This window comes from Thermobia domestica, chromosome 2 (genome assembly GCF_964235325.1).
Source record: "Thermobia domestica chromosome 2, izTheDome1.hap1.1, whole genome shotgun sequence".
In the NCBI taxonomy this organism is placed as follows: Eukaryota; Metazoa; Arthropoda; class Insecta; order Zygentoma; family Lepismatidae; genus Thermobia; species Thermobia domestica.
Genome location: NC_137455.1, coordinates 181898759 through 181919470, shown reverse-complemented (window position 1 = coordinate 181919470; position 20712 = coordinate 181898759). Strand labels below are relative to the sequence as shown.

The window sequence follows — 20712 nt, the reverse complement described above, 5'->3', positions numbered from 1 at the left end:
TATGAGTAACTTATTGTCAAAACTGAGCCTGCTTACATTATTTACCGTTAAAACATCACAAGAGCCCCGAGAAAACCCACGCACTTGGTGTTTGTCCACCACAAAGCTCAGTTGGCACGAGCTGGGATCGAACCGAGAACCCCATGCATCAGAGGTGAACGCGCTACCATTGAGCCACCGCGGCACCATTTGTATTATGATTCTTAGTAAGAATCTTCTAACCTCCAAACTCTGTAGATAAGAAAAGCTGATGTATCTGAAAGCGACTAAGGCCCTCCTTATTATCTGATTTACAATATTGAAATATACTTAGCTGCTTTACTAGACAAAATTCCTGTTAGAAATTGGCTTTTGGGATCATCAGCTATTCAGGAAGACTATGAATAACGGTCAGCATTCTCTCTTTATAATCGGAAGGTTCTAGGTTTGAATCTTCCAATCATACATCCTTATAGTTTAGTTTTCTCAGAGTTTTTCTCAATCAGTTCAAGTAAATTCTTGGATCATTCCTTTAAAGATATGTATGGGAAATAGCCGACTTCATTACAGAAAAGTTCTTTCCCATTTTTCACTGATAACATTTCTAGTATAAAATTTCAGATTCACCAGTTCTATCTGACACTTTTTTAATATACCAATATAGAAAAAAATGTAAGTTGAAGGATCCGTACGATTCATTGATCCAGTCGTGGATTTTTCACTGTGTATGTCAATAAATATAGAAAGAAGTTTGCTTAGAAATTAGTGAGTAACATTTTTATAACATTTCTTAATGTTCCTCTTTTTGTTCTACTTGCTCATTCCACTATTTCATCGTGGTTGAATTGTTATCATCCATTTTCTTTAGCTTACATATAACAACCGAAGAATATTAAATTAAATATTTTACGTCATTTCAAATTCATATACAAAATTTCAATGCTAAAATTTGTACAGTATGTTTAGAAATTTACAATTAATCAAGTCAATACCAATTGTTACGTACCAAACTTAGAATATAACAGTAAAGCGGGAAAATATTTCAATTCCTTCAAGTTGGAAAAGTAAATTAGAAGAAATATAGTAACGTAGATTTATTCTACCTTAAAAGATTTGTCAATACATTTTAGTATTATTCATTATTGACTTAACAGATAAAAAATCAACTTTAGAATGTAACTGCCAACAGGAAATACGCATTGAAAGAAGAAAACAAGGTTTATTAGTATAGGAGTGATTTTGTAATGCTGAATGTTAAAGAACTTTCCATTTATATATTAATAGTCAAGATAAGAATCAGAAGTATATAACAAATCTCTCTTAATTTAAATCTAATTTTTTCACAAATTCACATGTGCTTCATACTGTGTTCTAGAGAAAAAAATAACATTTATCGGTCAAAGCGTATTTTTTTGAGAAATTTTCAAGAAAATAAAGCAAGTAATAGAAAACAATTTGTCAGAGGTGTAGCAATTCTGCATTACTAAGGCTTTACCATATAATGTAACGCTAATTAATGCCAATTTCTTTTTTCTGAGCTTTTAAAATTATTGTAAATCACAATTGCCATATGACAGCTAATTCATATTGTTTCAATAATATAGATCATCAATGGGAAGTTGTTTTTTTATTATTTAGTATTAATACTGAAACAATAATCATTCAATAGTCACGAATTGCGGAAAGGTAAAAATGTATATAGAGAGATGGCTATTAATGACCTAATTGCAACCTATATTGATCCTAACCAGCACGAAATATTGAACAAGTATTCAAATTTATCATATTCTTATTTTTCAGCATGTTTTATTAACTTTGCGTTTCATTATAATATACGCAATACCTGACATACCAGATTGGGTGGCAACAGAGATGGCAAAAGTTGAATTTAGTCGTCGAGAAGCTTTTCGACGTTATTCATCAACAACTTCACCTGCTGCACAAGACGCTGCCTCTGCTGTTTCAGGCTTAGTCATTGGCCGGTACGTAACTTCGAGTTATTCAACAAAGAATAATTTATTTTAGGGTATGTGTTTCTTGCTGGTGATTAATAGTGTTAAGATTTAAATCCAAATTCATATTTACAATAGTGTGTTGAAATCCATGCAACCAGGTTTATTTGTTATTATTTATTTATTCTATATCTTTTGCGAAAAGTAATCAATAATAAAGCTATAGTTTTGTTATATGTATGTTGTAGCGACTTTTACACGACGTTTGCTCTTTCCAACATCTATAGCAGGTTTGAAAACATATTTTTTTTTTCTTGAAGTGAATTTTATTAAGCTAGTTTTACAATATTTTTCCTCTATTTCTTTATAGTCACTGGATGGGGATTAGATAACCTTCCTTCTCTCCCACATTGCCCTTGGCTATGATACACACATGTCTTGAAATGATTTTGTCTATTTTGTTGGAAAATTGTTGAATCGGTTTTCGTTAAAACTGGGTCAGTTCTTAATCGACTTTCACTTTCTTTTTGCTTTTTAAATCTGTATGGATAGGACTATATCATTTAATGTAAAAACAATGTTTTTTTTTCTTTTTCTTTCTTTCTTTTTTTTTCATGTTCGTAATCAGGAATACACAGCACATTAGGATTGAAGTTTTGTTAAAATAGTGTCGGTCAGTGACTGACGCTGTTATAACAAAATACACTGGGACACTTTCTTAAGACATACATCATTTATGCAGCTAAAGTTTGCTATACTGTTGCTCAATCATCTTTATGAAACATAATATTCATTCACTCAGCGCAATGAAGAGGATGGTTAAATTGCAATATGAGTAATACTAGACTTCTCTGCTGGTCTCATGACTAGAGTGCGCGCGTTGGCGTACGAAATCCTGGGTTCGATTCCCGGTGGAAAGCATATTGAATATATTGTAATGGTTTTCACTTCACCTGAAACAGTAGGTCATTGTTTCATATAGCATCAGTGAAAAAAAAATCAACTGCAGGAAACAAGCAAAATGTAACAGTTAATTAACTCTACATGAGACCAGAATATAATGTTTTAATTTCTCTTAGCATATATCTAATAATAATTGTTTCTGTATTATTACGGCTAGGGGTCTGCGCGGATGCATCCGCAGATATCTGCCTTCATTATAGATTTTTCAATTTATTTTTAGTTCTTGTGTGCGAATGATGGAATAAAAATGCAAATATTCTTGAAAAAACAAGAATTTTAGTGACCCTCTTCTAAACATTATTTTATTTACAGTGTGATTATTCTTGCTGGACAAATAATCGCCAGAATAAAATTCTCTGTTTTTTAACCCTATACTAAATATGAAATGCTAATCTGATAGTGTGATAGTTTGTATAAGGTGACTTATTCTTCATTCTTGAGGGTTTTTTATTTTTTTTTAATCTCCATTCCGGTTTGGAGGATAAGTTGAAGTATGATGAAAACACAGTTAATGTGTTGAAATTGTTTACGTGTTTGTGTTTTTATATACTTTTATCACATAGTTTTGTTCAATGTGTTGTTATGTTTAGTTTGACACTATGAGAATAACTCTAATACAATAGTTATAGGAATATTGCAATGTCCTAAATTTTGCACATTTTGCGCAGTTTTATTATTATTATTATTATTATTATTATTATTATTATTATTATTATTATTATTATTATTATTATTATTATTATTATTATTATTATTATTATTATTATTATTTTGACATGTTAATTTATACATCAATGAGCGAAAATGGAATGCTGGGTTTCAATCTTTGTTTTATATCACTTCAAATAGATTATGTTTATGTATTCTAAAGTGAACTTATTACTGCATGCAGCTTGAAACTGCTATAACTGAATTTTTCGTGTCAAAATCTTTTAGAAAATTGATAACAATCTTCTGTCTATTTTCTTCTTCTTCAATCTCTATGTTTTGAGAATTGCAGGATGTGTTATACCCTCTCGTTAAAAGCTAAGTTTGCATATTGTATGATAGTTAGTTCTGCAGTGTATTATTTCATGAATGTGACTGATAGCAGTTAGTGAAAATTCCGAAGATACTAGATTCTTCAATTTTGCGTGCATTACAATATTTTAGTAAAGCTTAATTTTTAACAAGTTCAATATTTATAATCTTTCTTCATTGTTATCACATTATTTACATTAGATTTTTTTTAAAATTAAATTACTAAAAGAATGGAAAATTAAAAAGTCTTTATTATCAGTAAATGTTCGTAATCTAATCAATTTTCTTTGGATAATACTAGCAAAAACTGAAACGTTTTGAATAGACAAAGACATCACCATTTATGTGCCTTACGTAATTTCTGTTTTTGTTTCAATAATTTATAATTACAACTGGAATGTCTTTTTTTAACTTAGTAACAAATAAATCTTTTACCACAGGTTGTGTAACGGTTTAACAGATAGTGAGGAGAAAAAATAAATGTTTTTAAGGCTATTCTCTTTCTTTCGTCCTTCTTTTCTTCGGTAAGGAAATTTAAAAGATTCGCATGCAAGCTGACGAATCCTTGAGTGATTGTGTGCCAGTACACTAATTATATGAGTAATATAATTACCTTTCCCCGTTCATATTTAACACAAGATTTCGAACACACACACACAAACACACACAAAAAAAGTAGTTTAACATCTTAGCTAAAATTAATTTTCTCCCAAATAGTATATCTTTATAATTCAATATGTGATTTAAAGAGAGAACACATACAACTAGTATGAATTAAGAGCTCCGACTTAACATGGGCCATAAATAATTTTAATTCATATACATGACGTTACATAAATGTGTCAGAATATTTTGGAAACAGATTCTTTATATCAAAATGAGAAAAAAAAGTTCATGTCGAACTGTGCTCAAAAGTGGATAGTTTCGGAGTTATAAGGTGCCGAAAACGTGAAATAAGTGAACTTCATAGCTCCACTACTATGGGATCTATCGTAGTCGCGTCAAGACATCACTGAGGAACTGGTACGTAAACTATCCAAATATCCATCTTTCAGAACCTCCGGTACTTGCACAATCATTTTAAGAGAGGCTATTTGGGAGTACTTGATCACATATTCATATATATGTGTCTATGATTTTTCTTTTTTTTTAATAACACAGCAGTTCAACACAAAACAGAAATATTAATGCTGCTGCATTGATGGAATATTACATATTGAAGTTGTAATTACAGGAGAATTTTCGATTATTTGCGTAATAAATTGGAACTTTGATACGTTCGATGAAGCTTCTATCGGTGCATCTGCATTAATGTATTTATCGTTTACACTGAACTATTCTGCCATTTTTCCCAACGAACTTCATAAACTAGAGATATACAATGAAACCATGTTAAATCAAAACTATTAACTCATTAGTTGTATTCACCAATGTTCTCCCTTAAATAAAGAAATCACATTTTACCTTCTAACGAATCGTTTACCAAGAGCTTGAATTGCTGCATTTTCTAAGTTAGGTTTAAAGTATAGTGTCGTATGCGTTACAAAACTATGTATTAATTTGTTTGCTGTAGATAAGCAAGATGACCTTAAAGGCACAGCTGGATGAATAAAATAGAAATCTTATGATAGAAAGTTTTCAAGAATTAAGTACACGATTCTCTAACTCTACTCACTTTAATAATCATAAAGGAATATTATTTTTGCAGGGGAATTCTCAGTTTATACTAGCTACATAATATGATTACAAAGCTCCTGTATTCGCAAATCTCCTTCGTTAAAGTTTCGTATCACATTGGCTGACATTCTTGAAGTGTCAAAATGATAGATAAAACTACATAATGAAAAATGAAAATAATATAAAGTAAAAAGACTTACCGCAGGAGTGGATGTTGTTCTTATTGTCTTTGAAACCAGAATTATCAGGTCGTTTCTCTATTTGTGAGCAGCAAACAGAATTTTCTAGTATTTTGTTCGTGTTTATTCTGAATGTAACTAAATTCTAAAACCCTTACTACTTTCTATTTAACTTTTAATTGAGACTAATGCATTTTATTTACTAATAACCGATCCTGACTTTTATTTATTTTTTATTTTATTATTTTATTTTATTTTATTTATTTTATTTTATTTTATCTTATTTTATTTATTTATTTTTTAATTTTAGCAAACTTTTTGTTTCCTGACTATGTCGGTTTCTCATAGGTACTTAGATAACTCGGATAGAGATCCTCGGATTAATGTTAACTCTCAAATGTTTTTAAAATGTAATTGATACATTTTGTTTAGATTTCAATGTAGATTTATTGCTTAAAATGACTTGATTTTCGACGTAAGAAGATCAATAACAAATATATATATATATTCTATTCTTAATACTTTGGAGTTATTTTGTTTATATTAGAGACACAATCAGTGAACAACTATACAAGCATATAATTAAAAGTATCTTCTTAGCTTTTAAACGTTCTTTTTTACATCTTGTTTTCACATGCCGTTGTCATAAGAAATATAACATTAATACTATTTTGATTTTTTCTTTCTGTTTACAGGTTTGTTGTATCTCCAGCTAATAGCTCTGATGGAACAGAGACTGCAGAATTTGAAAGTAACTATGACAAGAGTTCTACCATTTTGGCTTCCTGTCGCTCCACCCCTACAACAGAAAATGCTTTTACTCCAGTCGAGGATGAGAAAAAGCTTCCAGAGACAGTGCAAGAAGAAGACGAAGATGAAGAAGTTGAAGCTGATAAATCTCCTACCACTGATGCATCACGAACAAGCATCAATGAGGAACAATTCAAAAGAAAAGATTCCAAACGTTTACCCAGTGCCGGCCAACCAAGCCAGCAACATTTCACAATAGGTCCTCATGGAGGTATTGATTGGATCAAAAAATTTGCTTCAGAAGGGAGTGGTAGAAAATCTGTAGGAGAAAGTGACTTCAAAGTAGGTTCATTACCTAATAGACAAATAGATCGTGATTCTGAAATAGCTATACGTCACAGTACTGATTGCATTGTTCAACCTAAGGAACTTTCTGCATCCTCAGAATCTGATCTTCTTAGATCTGCTCCTCCATGGGTAGATGCACAGAAGTTTAAGTTCAGATTTTCACCTGAGAAAGATCAAGCCGCCTCAACTCCAGCTGCATCGAAACAAGAGATATCAAAACAACTACCACAACCGGGAACTCCTCCTGCAGAAAAAACATCACAGAAGAAACGTCCATCTCTCGAGAAATCTACCCCAACAACTCAACAAGAAACACCCCCTTCGAAAACTTCCACTACAACAACTGCGTCTTCTTCATCGAATTCATCAAGTCCTCCGTCGTCAACAGGAGCAAAACCCAAAACACCTTCCATTTCTGTTCCAGGGGAACAAGGAACTGCAACACCTCCTGCGGGAGATACACCAACCGCTGAAGATGCTGCAGCCAAGAAACTAAAAGTGAAACGCAACCTTCTGAAGCGAGCTAGGAGTGTGGCAATTTTTTCACTAAAACTTAAAGAGCGACGCGCAAGGGAAGCTGCAAAAGAAGAAATGAAAGAAGCTAAAGCCAAAGAAGAATCCCTGTTAAAGCAACAAGTTCAAGGAGAGTTATCCATGATCCCAATTGAAAAACTCATTTCTGTTGATGACGTTGCTATTGAGTTGATGAAACGAAAAGCTAACCAATGAAATTATCTATTTTAATGTGAAAGTTAGATGCATCATTCCGATTGAAGACAGATAATGTAACAGGAAACAAAGTGCTGCAAAAGTGAATGCTGCATTGAAAGATCTAATTAACATGTTTCATAACGTAAAGAGTAATTTTTTTTATATAAAATTATAATAACAATAATAGGAAAGCATTGCGTGGCGATTCTCACCTTTATCCAAAATTACTTGTGATCAATTGTGAAGTGCTTTTATATAATTTATGTTGTTGCAATTTTGGCTCATGATAGATGCTTCCCGGATTTGAATCATGTTTTGTATCTTATGTTGTGATTGAATCAATGTTTGTATGTAATAAAAGACATTATGAATTTATTGTATATTCCGGAAAAGGCACACGCAAACATAAATTTGAGAGAGTGATACAACATTTGCTATTGTGAAGGTTGTTGGATAAATTCGTTATGTGGTGCTCCGCTCAGAAGATTGGTAGTAGATAAAAAAAATCTTAATGCAATATAAATAATGATATCAGAACATAGTTTGATTTATTATTTGTAATTTGATAGTAGAGAACAATATTTAAAATATCATGTACTAGATTTTTTTAAAAAATAAATAATCAAATATAATGATTTATTAGCGTTTTCAAACTATCAATTAAAAGTTTCGTTTTTCGCAAGGTTGTCGTTAATGTTTAAAATATATGTTTTTCAAATATAACTAATTATAAAAAAAAGTAAAGAGGTAACAAAAGAAAATATAATTTAGAAAAATATTTACATACTATGTATACATACAATGTCCAAGCTTCAGGACTTGAAGTACAACGAGATAAAGTTAATGTATTTGGCGATATTTAATTTATTTGTGTGTATAAGGACTGCTTTTTTGTGTCATGTAACATACATATTTCCGCTAATGTGAAATACCTAAAAGATTAAATTAAATGAAGTAAATGTACTAAAAATTGAAATCTTTCTTTTTAACTAAACTAAGGGTATACTAAATAAAACTTATGAAATAAGATTAAAAATATGTTATGTTTTTATATGTATGGAAACCTTTAATAAAAAAAAACATTTGATTAAATTCAAATTTATCTAGTAAATGAACCTGTTGTGTGCTTTATTTCTACTGATAAAAAAGACACAATAAAAACAGTCACTTACTTATATTATTACCAGTGGCGTATTTACGATTTTGTTTCGGGGAGGGCTTTACTAACTTTCGGGGGGGGGCTTTGCCTGAAAATGTGAAAATTCTGCAAGATATTTCATATACTTTACTATAGTGAGTAAGATTTCGGGGGGGGGGTTAAGCCCGGAAGCCCCCCCTAAATACGCCACTGATTATTACTATAGACTCCTGCTGAGATAAAAATACGTAACGCTCTAAAAAGTAAATAAAATTTTCTTGGTAATATGCAATATGTCATCTTAGTTGTATTCTAAAATATTATTACTTGTAGGCCTAAGTAATAGCATTTATTTACGGAAATAAATATATGTGTTCCTTTTGAGTAGAAATGAAAATTTAAAAAAAATAAAAGTGACAAATCAAATATTAAAGTACATTCGGAAGGTTTGGTCTAATATGTGATTTAATCTATGAAGTATATACAACTTCACAAACTCAGTTTTAATGTTGAAATCTTTGCTAGCCAATACGAAAGAAATGAGAATATACAAATATATATTTTTATAAATATAAAATTATTTTAGATATGTTTATAGTTTGTTGCTGGAACATACATTTTTGTATCATGCATACACCTCAAATTCATGCAGGTAACTTAGTTGTTAAAATTATATGTTATATCAGCTTTTATATGTGTGTCGTACCTTAGTATAACAAATGCCAAAAAGAAAATGCAGTTTAGTTAGCTGAAAATATATTAGTAATATGTTCGTTAAATAAAGTTATGTATATATCCATTTGATGTGTTGTGCTTTATCTACATAGAATAATTAATGTATAATTGCATCGAGCAAGTAACATGTGATTTATGAGCAACATACTTCTATTGAACAAATTTTACAATAAAAACTGAAACTAATTAAATTTTGATTCGTTCTGCTTCTGAATGTGACTGCATTTCATACGGAGAAAAAGATTTTTGGTCTTAGTATATGTTGCTACTCTTTTGCAAAAAAAAGACTGTTTGATCACACTAACTTGGCTTTATTTGAGAGCGTAAATACTAAATTTTTATAATCATTTTTTAATATTTGTGAATTCTAATTTGAAGGCAAAAAACATTTACAATACATATTTTTTTATGAGAAGATAAATTGAATTATACCAGTTACATTTAATACTTTTAATAATTGTAGCAAAATGTTTTAACACATTCGAGTCTCAGCCGTGATGTTTTTTTCTTTCCTCAGTGGACGGATCACGTCTCCCCGACGTGATGAAATTTCCGTTAATTTGAACATTGGATGGTTATCCATAGACGACTTTCGACTTCTCATATATACACTTTGTGATTCTTTTAGCACTTATAAAAAAATCCAGGTGTCGATGCATCCGGTGCAGAGCGAGTTAGAGTGATAACTGTAGGTATACGTTTCCCGCGTCTTTATATGCATTTTTGACTCAAAATGCGAGATTTATCCGAAGAAGAAATATGAAATATGCTTGATGAGTTTGCTGTTGATTCTGGATCTGAAATTGAGGTTTCAAATATTGACCCAGATTATGTTGCCGGTGCTTCTATAGCGAGGAACTTTTCTTTTTCTTTGAGCTTGTAATGACTGACCAATAAGGATGTCTGTAACATAATCATTTATGTGAGTGGGTGGAAAATATCTCTTTGTAATATTTTCTTTGGTATAAGAATCGTATTTATTTATTTATTTATTTATTTATTTATGTACTCATACATTTTCTGGCAATGCTAGCACAACAGAAGAGCGAATGCAAAAAGGGCGAACGACAAAAGGGCTACTCCAGGCGAAAAATAGAAATAATCGGTCTTGCACTATATTTTTACTTTGTACTTATACCTTTATGCCATTTCAAAGTACCTAATGTTTATATTGATGGTTTGTAACATTACAAGAGCTTTAATGCGCCAAAACGCTCATATGTGCATACTTATAATCAATCATATTGCTGGTCGGACTTTTTTATAGCTGAAAAAGGAACATTTATAAAAAAATATATATATATATAAAAGTAGATAAAATGAGAAAACAGGCTGGTAATGTTGTATTATGTAGTACCAACTTCATATTTCAAGCAAATAAATATTTCATTGCCCTAACGTTTTTACACTATTTTTTTATAAAGATCGAAAAAGTATCGCAAAACATACTTCAGTGAAAAACATCTCAGGAATGGGTTCCGACTCGAATGTGTTAAAAATGTTCGTAAAATAATACTGGAAGGCCAAAATTTGTTCTAAGTACTACGATAAAATGTGATCCAATGCATGAAAAGAAATGCTTTTAATGATAACAACACTAATCCTGAGAAACTCCAGCAGTAAGATGTCAGAAGTTGTGAAATTAAAGAAAAGTGACTGAATACGTGTACTTTAATTTATTGTAAGTAAATTTCGTCCCTCGTAATACATTGAATTCATATAACATGATTACTTAAAACACAAGAAAGAAGTAATTCATGAAGTATAAAATTAAAAATAAATTGTTAGTCTCCATTAAATGTTTTGCAGCAAAAAAAGCAACATATACAATTAAAAACTAACATATGTGCATTACTGCCACAATAGTACATAAGAATAATTTATGTGTGTTTGTATGTGTAATCTATATAAGCGCAAATAAAAATGAAAAGCGAGGAAATATGTAGTGAAATTCAGTAAATGTCTATCTTTCGATATGTAAAAATCATTATTTTAAAACAGAAGTAGCAAACTCAATGGAAAGCAAGTCTACCTAGGTAATATCATCCTTGCTATCAATTTCGTATTGTTCTACGTATTTTATCTCTTTTAACTGTCTTACGTGGTTTCGTTGGTCTTGCAAGAGGCCATGAAAAATGCAGTGGTATACCTTTATTATCTGTAACCTATGTATTCAATATTCTTTTTTCAACACGTATCTTGGAAACTGTGTTACTTTCTCGAAATATACGAGAATACTATAATACTTTCAAAAAGTTATTCAAGTTCTAGAAACTTTTCATCTAGCTTCAGGTAATTGTAGAAAGGAAGTTGCAAGATTACAGCTTCCATTTTTGATGTGTAGTTATGTAATACATGGAAATATATGAGTTACTTACTGTATTCACTTTCAACGTCTACATGCTTCACATTCAACAAAATATGTGCCTTGTGAAAACATTTAGCATATATTAATGAATTTGTTTCTCTTTTATAAGTGTGCAACGTAAGATAAAATTAAGAAGTTTCTCCTTTAATTCTAATCCAATATATTCGTTAGGATATGGTGAGAATAGCCTCATTGTAGAAAAGTACATGCACTTATTAGAAGCTTTTAATGTACAAAAGTTAGTCCAAGTGATGGAAGACAATTATATAAAAAGTAAGCAAGGACCAAGATAGTGCATCGTAGAGTGTGTGTTATTCGTAGAAAAAGTACAATGTTATTTTAAACTTTTTTTTTTTTTAAGAAATCCAAGTTGGATTTTAAGAATACAAAAAAAGTCAGGCAGCTTTTTGTAAAAGACAAGAAAAAAATACTTCATTGTTATCTATTACATTTGCAGTACTTAAAGTTTGAAAAAAATAATTTGACTCGTCTGGACCTTGTAAAATATACTATAGTAACCCAGAATCCGTAAAACAAGTTAGAGATACACTGGTAGGTGTGTATAAGTTACCATCTCGATGTACTGCTGTGTCTTTTTTTAAAAGAAGATTTAAAAAAACTATAAGAAGGCTGATAGGTTGTAAGTTATATACTCGAAAAGTTGTTGATCTTTAACAACCAAACCAACAATTTTTTCCCAATCAGCGTACAATGAACATATATTGTTGAAAAAGAGACATCAACTAATAGTATTTGGTGTCAAATGTGTAATTATGTTGTATTTTTTAAGAAAAAAAATATATGAATAAATCTTGTACATATAAATGTTGTTTCTTTTCATGACTTCATATCTTAAAAGGAGTCTAGCAAAAATTATGTTGTTGGCTTAAAAAGATTTTCTTATTAACTTTGTCATATTAATAATTTAAAATATATGAACGTATTAATTTAACAGGATATCTAACAGTTGGGAATTCCGGAGAAACAGGAAATTTGTATTAAATCTGCAAAAGGTTGAAGAAAGTATACTGTTCCTATAAAATTTTCGAAAAAAATCTGGAAATATGTGGGCATCAATACGGAGATTGATGATACTGACCGAGTGTTGGAAGCAGCGCTGTAGAAAAGAAATTGCAGGAAAAATTTCACACCGATTGCTGAAAGAAAAGCAAATGAAATGAAATTTTTAAGTTCTACGTCCCATAATTATGTCGGCTAGACTAAAGGAGACGATGATGACGAAAAATTTAACTGGTGGAATGAAGAAAGTGGGAGGGAACGGGAAAATCCCGAGAAAACTCACGAACACGGCGTTTGTGCACCACAAAGCTCACCTTGGTGCGAGCTAGGATCGAACCAGGGACGCATGCACCAGAGGCAAATGCTCTACCACTGAGTCACCGTGGCCCCAGAAAGAAAAGCAATAATCAATGGTTTATATATATATAGTAGAAGTAAGTAAACGTCTAGTAATACAGTAGAAAGGTCTGGAAGTCAACGTCGATCAATCGATGTCGGTCGTGCAAATACGTAACAAAGACAGTAATATTGATTTGTAAATAATAAATTTCATAATTAAAAAAAGAACTGAAAAATGCACAATAGAATGTCAAAATCCCTTATATTTGAGAACAGTACTTATCTCACCTTTTAATTTTTCCATTATAGTCATCAAAGAAGGTGAAAGTCAACAAGTTAAGCAAGTTAACTACAGAGGGGGAGGGTTTGATCCAGTTTTAAATGTTTGCTTTCTTTCTTCCTTTTTCTTGCAAAGTCTGTACTGTATCCAACGACAAAAACAAATATAAACTTTTATATATAAACTGTTTGTAAAATATGCTACTGTCTCTTGTCGACAAGTGAATATAAGAATTATTTACTGTAGTTTCATTATAATATTATGACAGTCTAATAAATTTATAGGTCTTTTTCAGTAACATCAATACGGAGTTATTAGTAGATTGGCAGAAAATATGCAGTACTAGTTAGGGATTGATAATAAAGAAGTAAAGATAATACGTTTAATAATCTCTGCTGAAGACAGTAAATAGTATCACGCGTAGAAGTTTTAATTTATCCGATAGATGTCAACCACTGGAGGATGTTTGTTGCCATATAATTCTTGTGATGCTTGTAATGCTTGTAATTAATCCATTAAAAAATTAACAATTTAATTAATCAGTTAAAAATTTCTTTATTTTAATTTAGTCAATTAAATTTTCAAGCAGTTAATATTTAATTGATAATCAAAAACAAAAAGTTTTGTTCAAATTCCATATACTAAATCATATAATGCTGCACTTATAACTGAAATATTTTCTTGTGAAATACAAACAAAATCATAAGACTTTTCGGAAAACTTCAACGAAAGAAAACGAAGAGTAAACTACTCCTTCTGGATATTCTCATGGAAGTGACTTATGCAACATTATAAGAATAATAACGAAATATTTATTTATGAAATATGACCAAATTCGCCTGAGTCGTTTTTGAGAAAGTAATATGAAAAGAGACTCATTGCCAAGAGAGAATTACCGTTTTTGAATTTTCAAAAGGGGTAATAATAATTGTGTAAGGAATAATTTACACAATATTACAGAGTTATTAATGAAATATTTATTTATGAAATATGAACAAAATCAAATGAGTTGTTTCTGAGAAAATCGAAAAACTCATCCCAAGAATAAACTACCCTCGTACATTCTTTCAGAACAAATGAGCTATGTCATATTGTCATGTTATTAATTTCCTGAGTTGTTTTTGAGAAAATCGTACGAATGAAAACCCATCGAAAGAGTCAACTACCCCTTCTCGATTTTTTCCAGATAAATAACTTCTACCACATAATGGGGTTGTTTTTGAAAAATTGATTTATGAAATATAAACAAAATCGTTAGAGCCGTTTTTGAGAAAATCGCAATTTTTGTTTTTTACCCTTAAGTAAACTACCCTTATTTTTAGGGGTAGGAAGAAAGTTCGAAAAAAAATCCTCTGAGGAACACATAAAAACTTTAAGATTAAAATTTGGTAGAGATATGTTGAACGGTATGGCCTCTAGGTGACTGTACATCAGGATAAACAAACGGACGGTGTTGAGATTTCACATTTTCAGTATCTATCGGCTATGAAATGTGTAAATCCGATGGAATCTCGAATTCGATTTTTTTCTCGACCACCATACTTTCTCTCCTTCCGTCGTTCGAAAGTAAAACTTGGTAACGATTTAAAAATTAACCATTAATTTTTTCTCGAATATATGTGAAATGAATATTTTCAAGTTATTTTGCGACTTATTTCAAAAAATTCACAGCGACTTTACGATTGTAATTTTCCTTATACATTAGGGTGGAGCGAAAAAATCAAAGTTGTCCAATTAAGTAACACTCGGAAGTTGTGTATTGACTAGTATAACATTCGTGAATTTATTCATAATTTTTGTACTTCATCTTCATTCCCCGCAAGAACCTTAAATGTTTGCATTGTTTATGAAAATTTGAATTTTTTGAAAATATTGATTTTTTTTAAAGCTACCCACTGAAATCGAACTAGGTGACGAAAGTTGCATAATGACTAGATTGATTACACCATTTATGATTTTTAAAATAATTTGCATCTTCATTCCCCGCAAGGCTTCGAAATTTTACAGTTTTTATGGTATATTCTAAGGCATTCTGTAGATCATTTAGACGGTCAACAGTGGATAACCAAAAATTCCCGGAAACTATAGGAAAAAGTTTAACCAGTTGTGTGGATTTACCAATCGTTAATTTTCAAGCGATTGAAGGAAGTTTACCGGCCATGGAAGAAAAAGACGTCAGAAACCTCAGCACAGACAAAGATGTATATGAGATATTTGCAAAGTAATCTCTGATGGTGAGTATTCACCGAATCTTACATCAAGAAATCCTGGAAAATTATCCCATGCAAGGTCTTCAAGCATGGGACAGTAGTGCCAACTGAGTGCTTTGAGTATACATAAGCACTACTGACCTATCTTCGAACTTGAAGGAGCTGGTTACATTCATCATGAAAGTGTATGCTCCAATGTGGTTTTACATTAAATGTAAGCCTACTACCAAGGATGCTTCTGTGAACTAGTATCTTACTATAGCCTTTTCAAGGTACTTAAGCAATGAGCTGAAGCTCATTATAGATAGAACAATTCAGCACAATGATTTTTCGCGCATCCGGAGAATTTACTGGTATCTATGCTCGCCGATGATCGAAAGCATATTCGAGAACTAGCTATGCGTAGAATACTTGACCCAAGGTCAAAAAGCTCAAACCAAACACCTTTTGTACGCAAGTTCAGTGTTCCAGCAATACCCTTTAGTGCTCAGGATTACATTAACCTAATCAACTGGCAGGAACGCTAAGAAATCGAGCCACCCCTGACGAGCCATTTGTCGGAGGAGGATCTACAGAAATGTGTAACAGAAGGTTCATCTGTCCTTCCGCCTGCTTTCCACTTGGCATGTCATACCCAAGCGTTGAGAGGTGCGTTAAAAACTGTTACTGAAGCTTCATCTGAAGTGTGTGGTGTCTCAGCTAGAGATGGATTTATCATAGCAAGGCTTTTGGACTTATGCTCACATTCGAAACAAAATCTGAATACAAACCAACGAGCTAAAGAGATCATTTCCAAACGTATGGTGGGAGGGATGGGCGGAACTCTACATGCAGTCATCTCCTCGTGGTGAGTGTTAGGTGTTTCTGGGAACCAGCAAAGAGCTGCATATCAAAAATAACTTCAATGCAAAATTGTTATATTTACATAATGTATCTTAATATATTTTTAGATATTACTGTGAAACTGCATTTTAAAACTTGTTGGAGGTACTGAAGATGAAGGAAAGATATTTTTAAAAACCATCGAAATTATACCAGTCGCGCACAAGGCTTGAAATCTAGCAGGATATTATTTAACAGTTCTTGAAAATTGTCAGTGTCTTCAATGAATTTTGAGATTTAAAGTATAAATTCCAAAATTTTAAGGCCCCGCAAGTAATAAGATAAAGTACGAAATTTATTTTAAAAATATAGGTGTTACGGTAGAGAACACAACTCTTTCTTAAGCTAGTGTGAAGTGATATGTCCGATTTTAAAAGTTTCTTTTTTTAAAATTTTAAGTGAAATCTCAAAATTTCCTATAAAAACTGCAAACTTTCAGGCCCTTGCAGGGAATGAAGATGCAAATTATTTTAAAAATCATGAATGGTGTTGTCAATCTAGTCATTATGCAACTTTTGTCACCTAGTTCGACTTCATTGGGCAGCTTTAAAAAAAATCAATATTTTCAAAAAAAAAAATCAAATTTTCATACAAATTGCGAACTTTTAAGGCTCTTGCGGGGAATGAAGTACAAAAATTATATATAAAAAAACTGTTATACTAGTCAATACACAACTTTTGACACCTAGTGCTATTTCATTGGACAATATTTGATAATCGACCGCCTATTTCACTCCACCCTATTATACATCATACCTTTCTCCCAAAGTAAACACTGTGGTCTTAACTTGTTTTGAAATCATGGTCAAGGTTCCTTCTCAGACTCTTCGGAACGAGAACAACAAAAACATTTTTGATGTTCATATTACTCATTCCCTTTCGTATTAAAGGCACAACATGCTATTTAACTGATATTTTGGGTTGTTTGTGATTTGCTGCCTCCCATTTTTATTTCATTCGCCGCAATATAGTGGTAACGTATATTTTTAAAATATGGTTGACAATCTCAGTCGGCTACCTTTGGTTAGATCACCGGGTGATAAAGTGCAAATATCATTAGAATATGCTAAAAGGGACGGAAAATGCAAGAGTGATAGAAAAAGATAAATGTGTTGAATTCACTGATGTTGAGGATATACATCCTATGAATATTTTCTCTCTCTCTTGATGTTTCTAATCAGGAACACAGGAACACACTGACCAGGTAAAACATTATGATCACCTGCTATTTTTTAAATGGAGTCGTTGAAATGACGTAAGTGTCATGGGGCACTACAGAACCGCTGGCCAGATAATGACAAGTGACCCCGGGTTATTACATCCAGATTTTCGAGATTTATCACCCTCAGAAAATTATTTAAAGCCTAGGATAAATTTTGTATACTTTCCAAAATAAGAGAGAATAATTTAATGTAAATTCTGAAATCTGTAAACACTCTATACTACACATTTGAGGCGTTGGATGGCAGTGGCGTAAGTCATTAAAAAAAACAAAAAAAAAAAAAAAAAACCCCGAGATGAAGTCACTTCCGTGAATTGTTGGACGGCAAAGTTGCGTATCTCAGAGTTCAAAGACCAGCCATAGGCCAAACGATGGCACCACAAAGAACCGATTTTGCCTGCTTTTTTTATATCGATTTTTTTGCGTATAAGATGACAATAATGTTCCAAATCTCAGGATATATATGAGTCGCAGCGGTTCAGGCCTAATGTCATTGCCCAGCTGATAGTTGAAGCTAGTAGATGTGCATAAATTATTGAGATTTTTTTAAACAAACGCAAAGTATTGTGTCATGACAATGAGTAAATTTCCCGAAAAATTGTGCTATATTTTACAATATTGTTTCGATAAAGGCACAAAAACTGTGCAGACTCCTGAAGAAATTTGTGCTGATTATGGGCAAGATATGTTATCAAAATCAACACTCTAACAATGGTTCACATGCTTCCGTTCTGGAATTTTCAATGACGTGATGCTTCTCGCACTGGGAGACTAATCACAGTAAAAAAAAAGGATAATATTGTTGCAAAAGTCGAGTAAGACCAGTATGTAAGCAGTTATGACACCGCCAATAACCTAAACATCAGTCACCAAACAATAGTAAACCATTTGGAGAAAGCTGGATACAAAAAGAAATTCAATATTTGGGTGTCATGATTGACCGAACTTATATCTAAGAATCTCTACTGAAACGAACGAACTCGAGCCATTTCTCAAGTGATTAGTCACGAGTGATGGAAAGTGGATAACCTACAACAGCAATGTGCGAATAGTATCGTGGTCGAAACGCGAAGAAGCTCCATAATCTGCAGCAAAACTCACACTGAAGTCGAGGAAGGTTATGTTGTGCGTTTGGAAGGATTAGAAGACGTCATGGATCGCAAACTACTATGGCCGGGCAAAACGATAAATTCGGACTTGTACTGTCGACAATTAGCACGAGTGCACCTAATCATTCAAAGGAATCGCCCGGAACTGGTTATCAGAAAGGTTGTCGTATACCACTCTGAAAATATCAAGTCTCATATATATATATTTAACGTTCTATCAGAAATTGCGAGAACTTGGCTGAGAGGTTTCAATGCATCCACCGTATAGCCCGGACCTAGCACCGTTAGAGTATCATTTGTTTAGGTCTTTGTAGAATTCCTTGAATGATATTAAGTTAATTTTAAAAGAGGTCTGTGAAAACCACGCGCCACAATTTTCCATACAAGCAGGATGGTGTTCGTCGGAAAAATAGCAGAAGGTGGTCGAACAAAATGGCGTATATGTGGTTTTATAATATTATTTTCAAATCACAATAAATATATTATCAATTTTGACTTCCAAAGATTCATTACTTTCTAGACAACAAGTAATTGTTATATATATAAGTAGTTGTTTAATTTAGTTGTGCTGTAAGACGGAAACGTCATTTTTGAATCAATCTTTAAACATGGCTATCGAAGTAGACTTTCAAATATCTTCTGGAAGGTAATTCCACAATTTTACGGCTGTGATAGTGAACGAATTCGACACAGCACTAGTATTATACCCCGGGAGGGAATACGGTGACGCTATTTCTGATTAGCCGTTGGTTAGATTGGTATGCGATATTAAGCAGTCTGTTTTTTCAATATAAATATTTTAAATATGCTTCTAAGTATGTGATAACTACAGCGTGTCTCTAACCTCATTAACTTCAATTTTAAACATAATATTAATAGTGTTATAATATTATTATTAATATATTGTTTCTGTAAATTTGATCAATTCTATCTCCTTTTCACATTCAGTTGTATTCAGCAGATCATCTTGTGGTAACAATGTTTAGATTGTGTGGAGAAATTTCGGTTTATATGTGTATGGCTTGGAACTATGAAAACGACTCTATTAATTTCCTTGTAGAAACTCTGTATCAGTAAAAAGAAGTTTGGAAACATGAACCTTGGATTTCTATTAAGAAAACTTAAAAAATCACTTCCTTGCGCAAATACTGCTTGATTTTGCCCGCAAGGTACGTGATTCTTTAATTTTTCTTATTATACGTAATCTGTGTAAACAAAATGAAAACTTTAATATTCTTCATTACCTATATAAAGTATGTGCTTTGCATTATCCTATAGATCCAAAGAAGCTGAACCGATATAACTGGTAAATCTTGTTCATGAATTAGTGAAAAAGAGAATTATTTCAATGGTAACACAGTAAAGTAAACCAGATTCGCTGTTGTTACAACTTAAACAGAAAAACTACAATAATATACAGTTATATCAAGTTCCAACGTAAACATTTATCAGCTACATTGCAAGTCTTGTTATCTACTTAGTAGACCTCATTATGCACCTAGCGATATAGCATTAAATGAAGCAATAAGAATGAAGGATGAGGTAATCATAGAGGGCAGGTAGCAAGTTCGTAGAGGAATTATAGAGGCTGGATACCAGGAAATAATGGGGAAGAATCAGAATTATAGTGGCTAGGTCACCAGTGGGACGACTACATGAGAGTATTGTTAAACATGCGGCTTGGCGGTTGCATCCACTACTAGTTCGCCACTCACACGTCATTGGACCTACGACGGCCTCTGGCGGAATTCTTATTGAGTTAATTCTAGTGCTTAAGGAATCTACAATGTCAACGCCGCAGGAACAAAAGACTGCTAATGGATCTTATGT

General features: G+C 32.0%; 1 protein-coding gene across 2 annotated transcripts in view; it reads left to right on the top strand.

The window, feature by feature from the left end:
* Positions 1 to 12173, top strand: part of wwk (anoctamin 8 white walker) — a 246261-nt gene extending 234088 nt beyond the window's left edge. For both annotated transcript variants that reach the window (XM_081748153.1, XM_081748155.1), the window contains exons 15-16: positions 1780 to 1961; positions 6466 to 12173. In XM_081748153.1, the coding sequence (XP_081604279.1) occupies positions 1780 to 1961; positions 6466 to 7597 (1314 nt within the window). In that variant the 3' untranslated portion in view covers positions 7598 to 12173. The remainder of the gene's footprint in view (positions 1 to 1779; positions 1962 to 6465) is intronic.
* The last annotated feature ends 8539 nt before the right edge of the window (positions 12174 to 20712 follow it).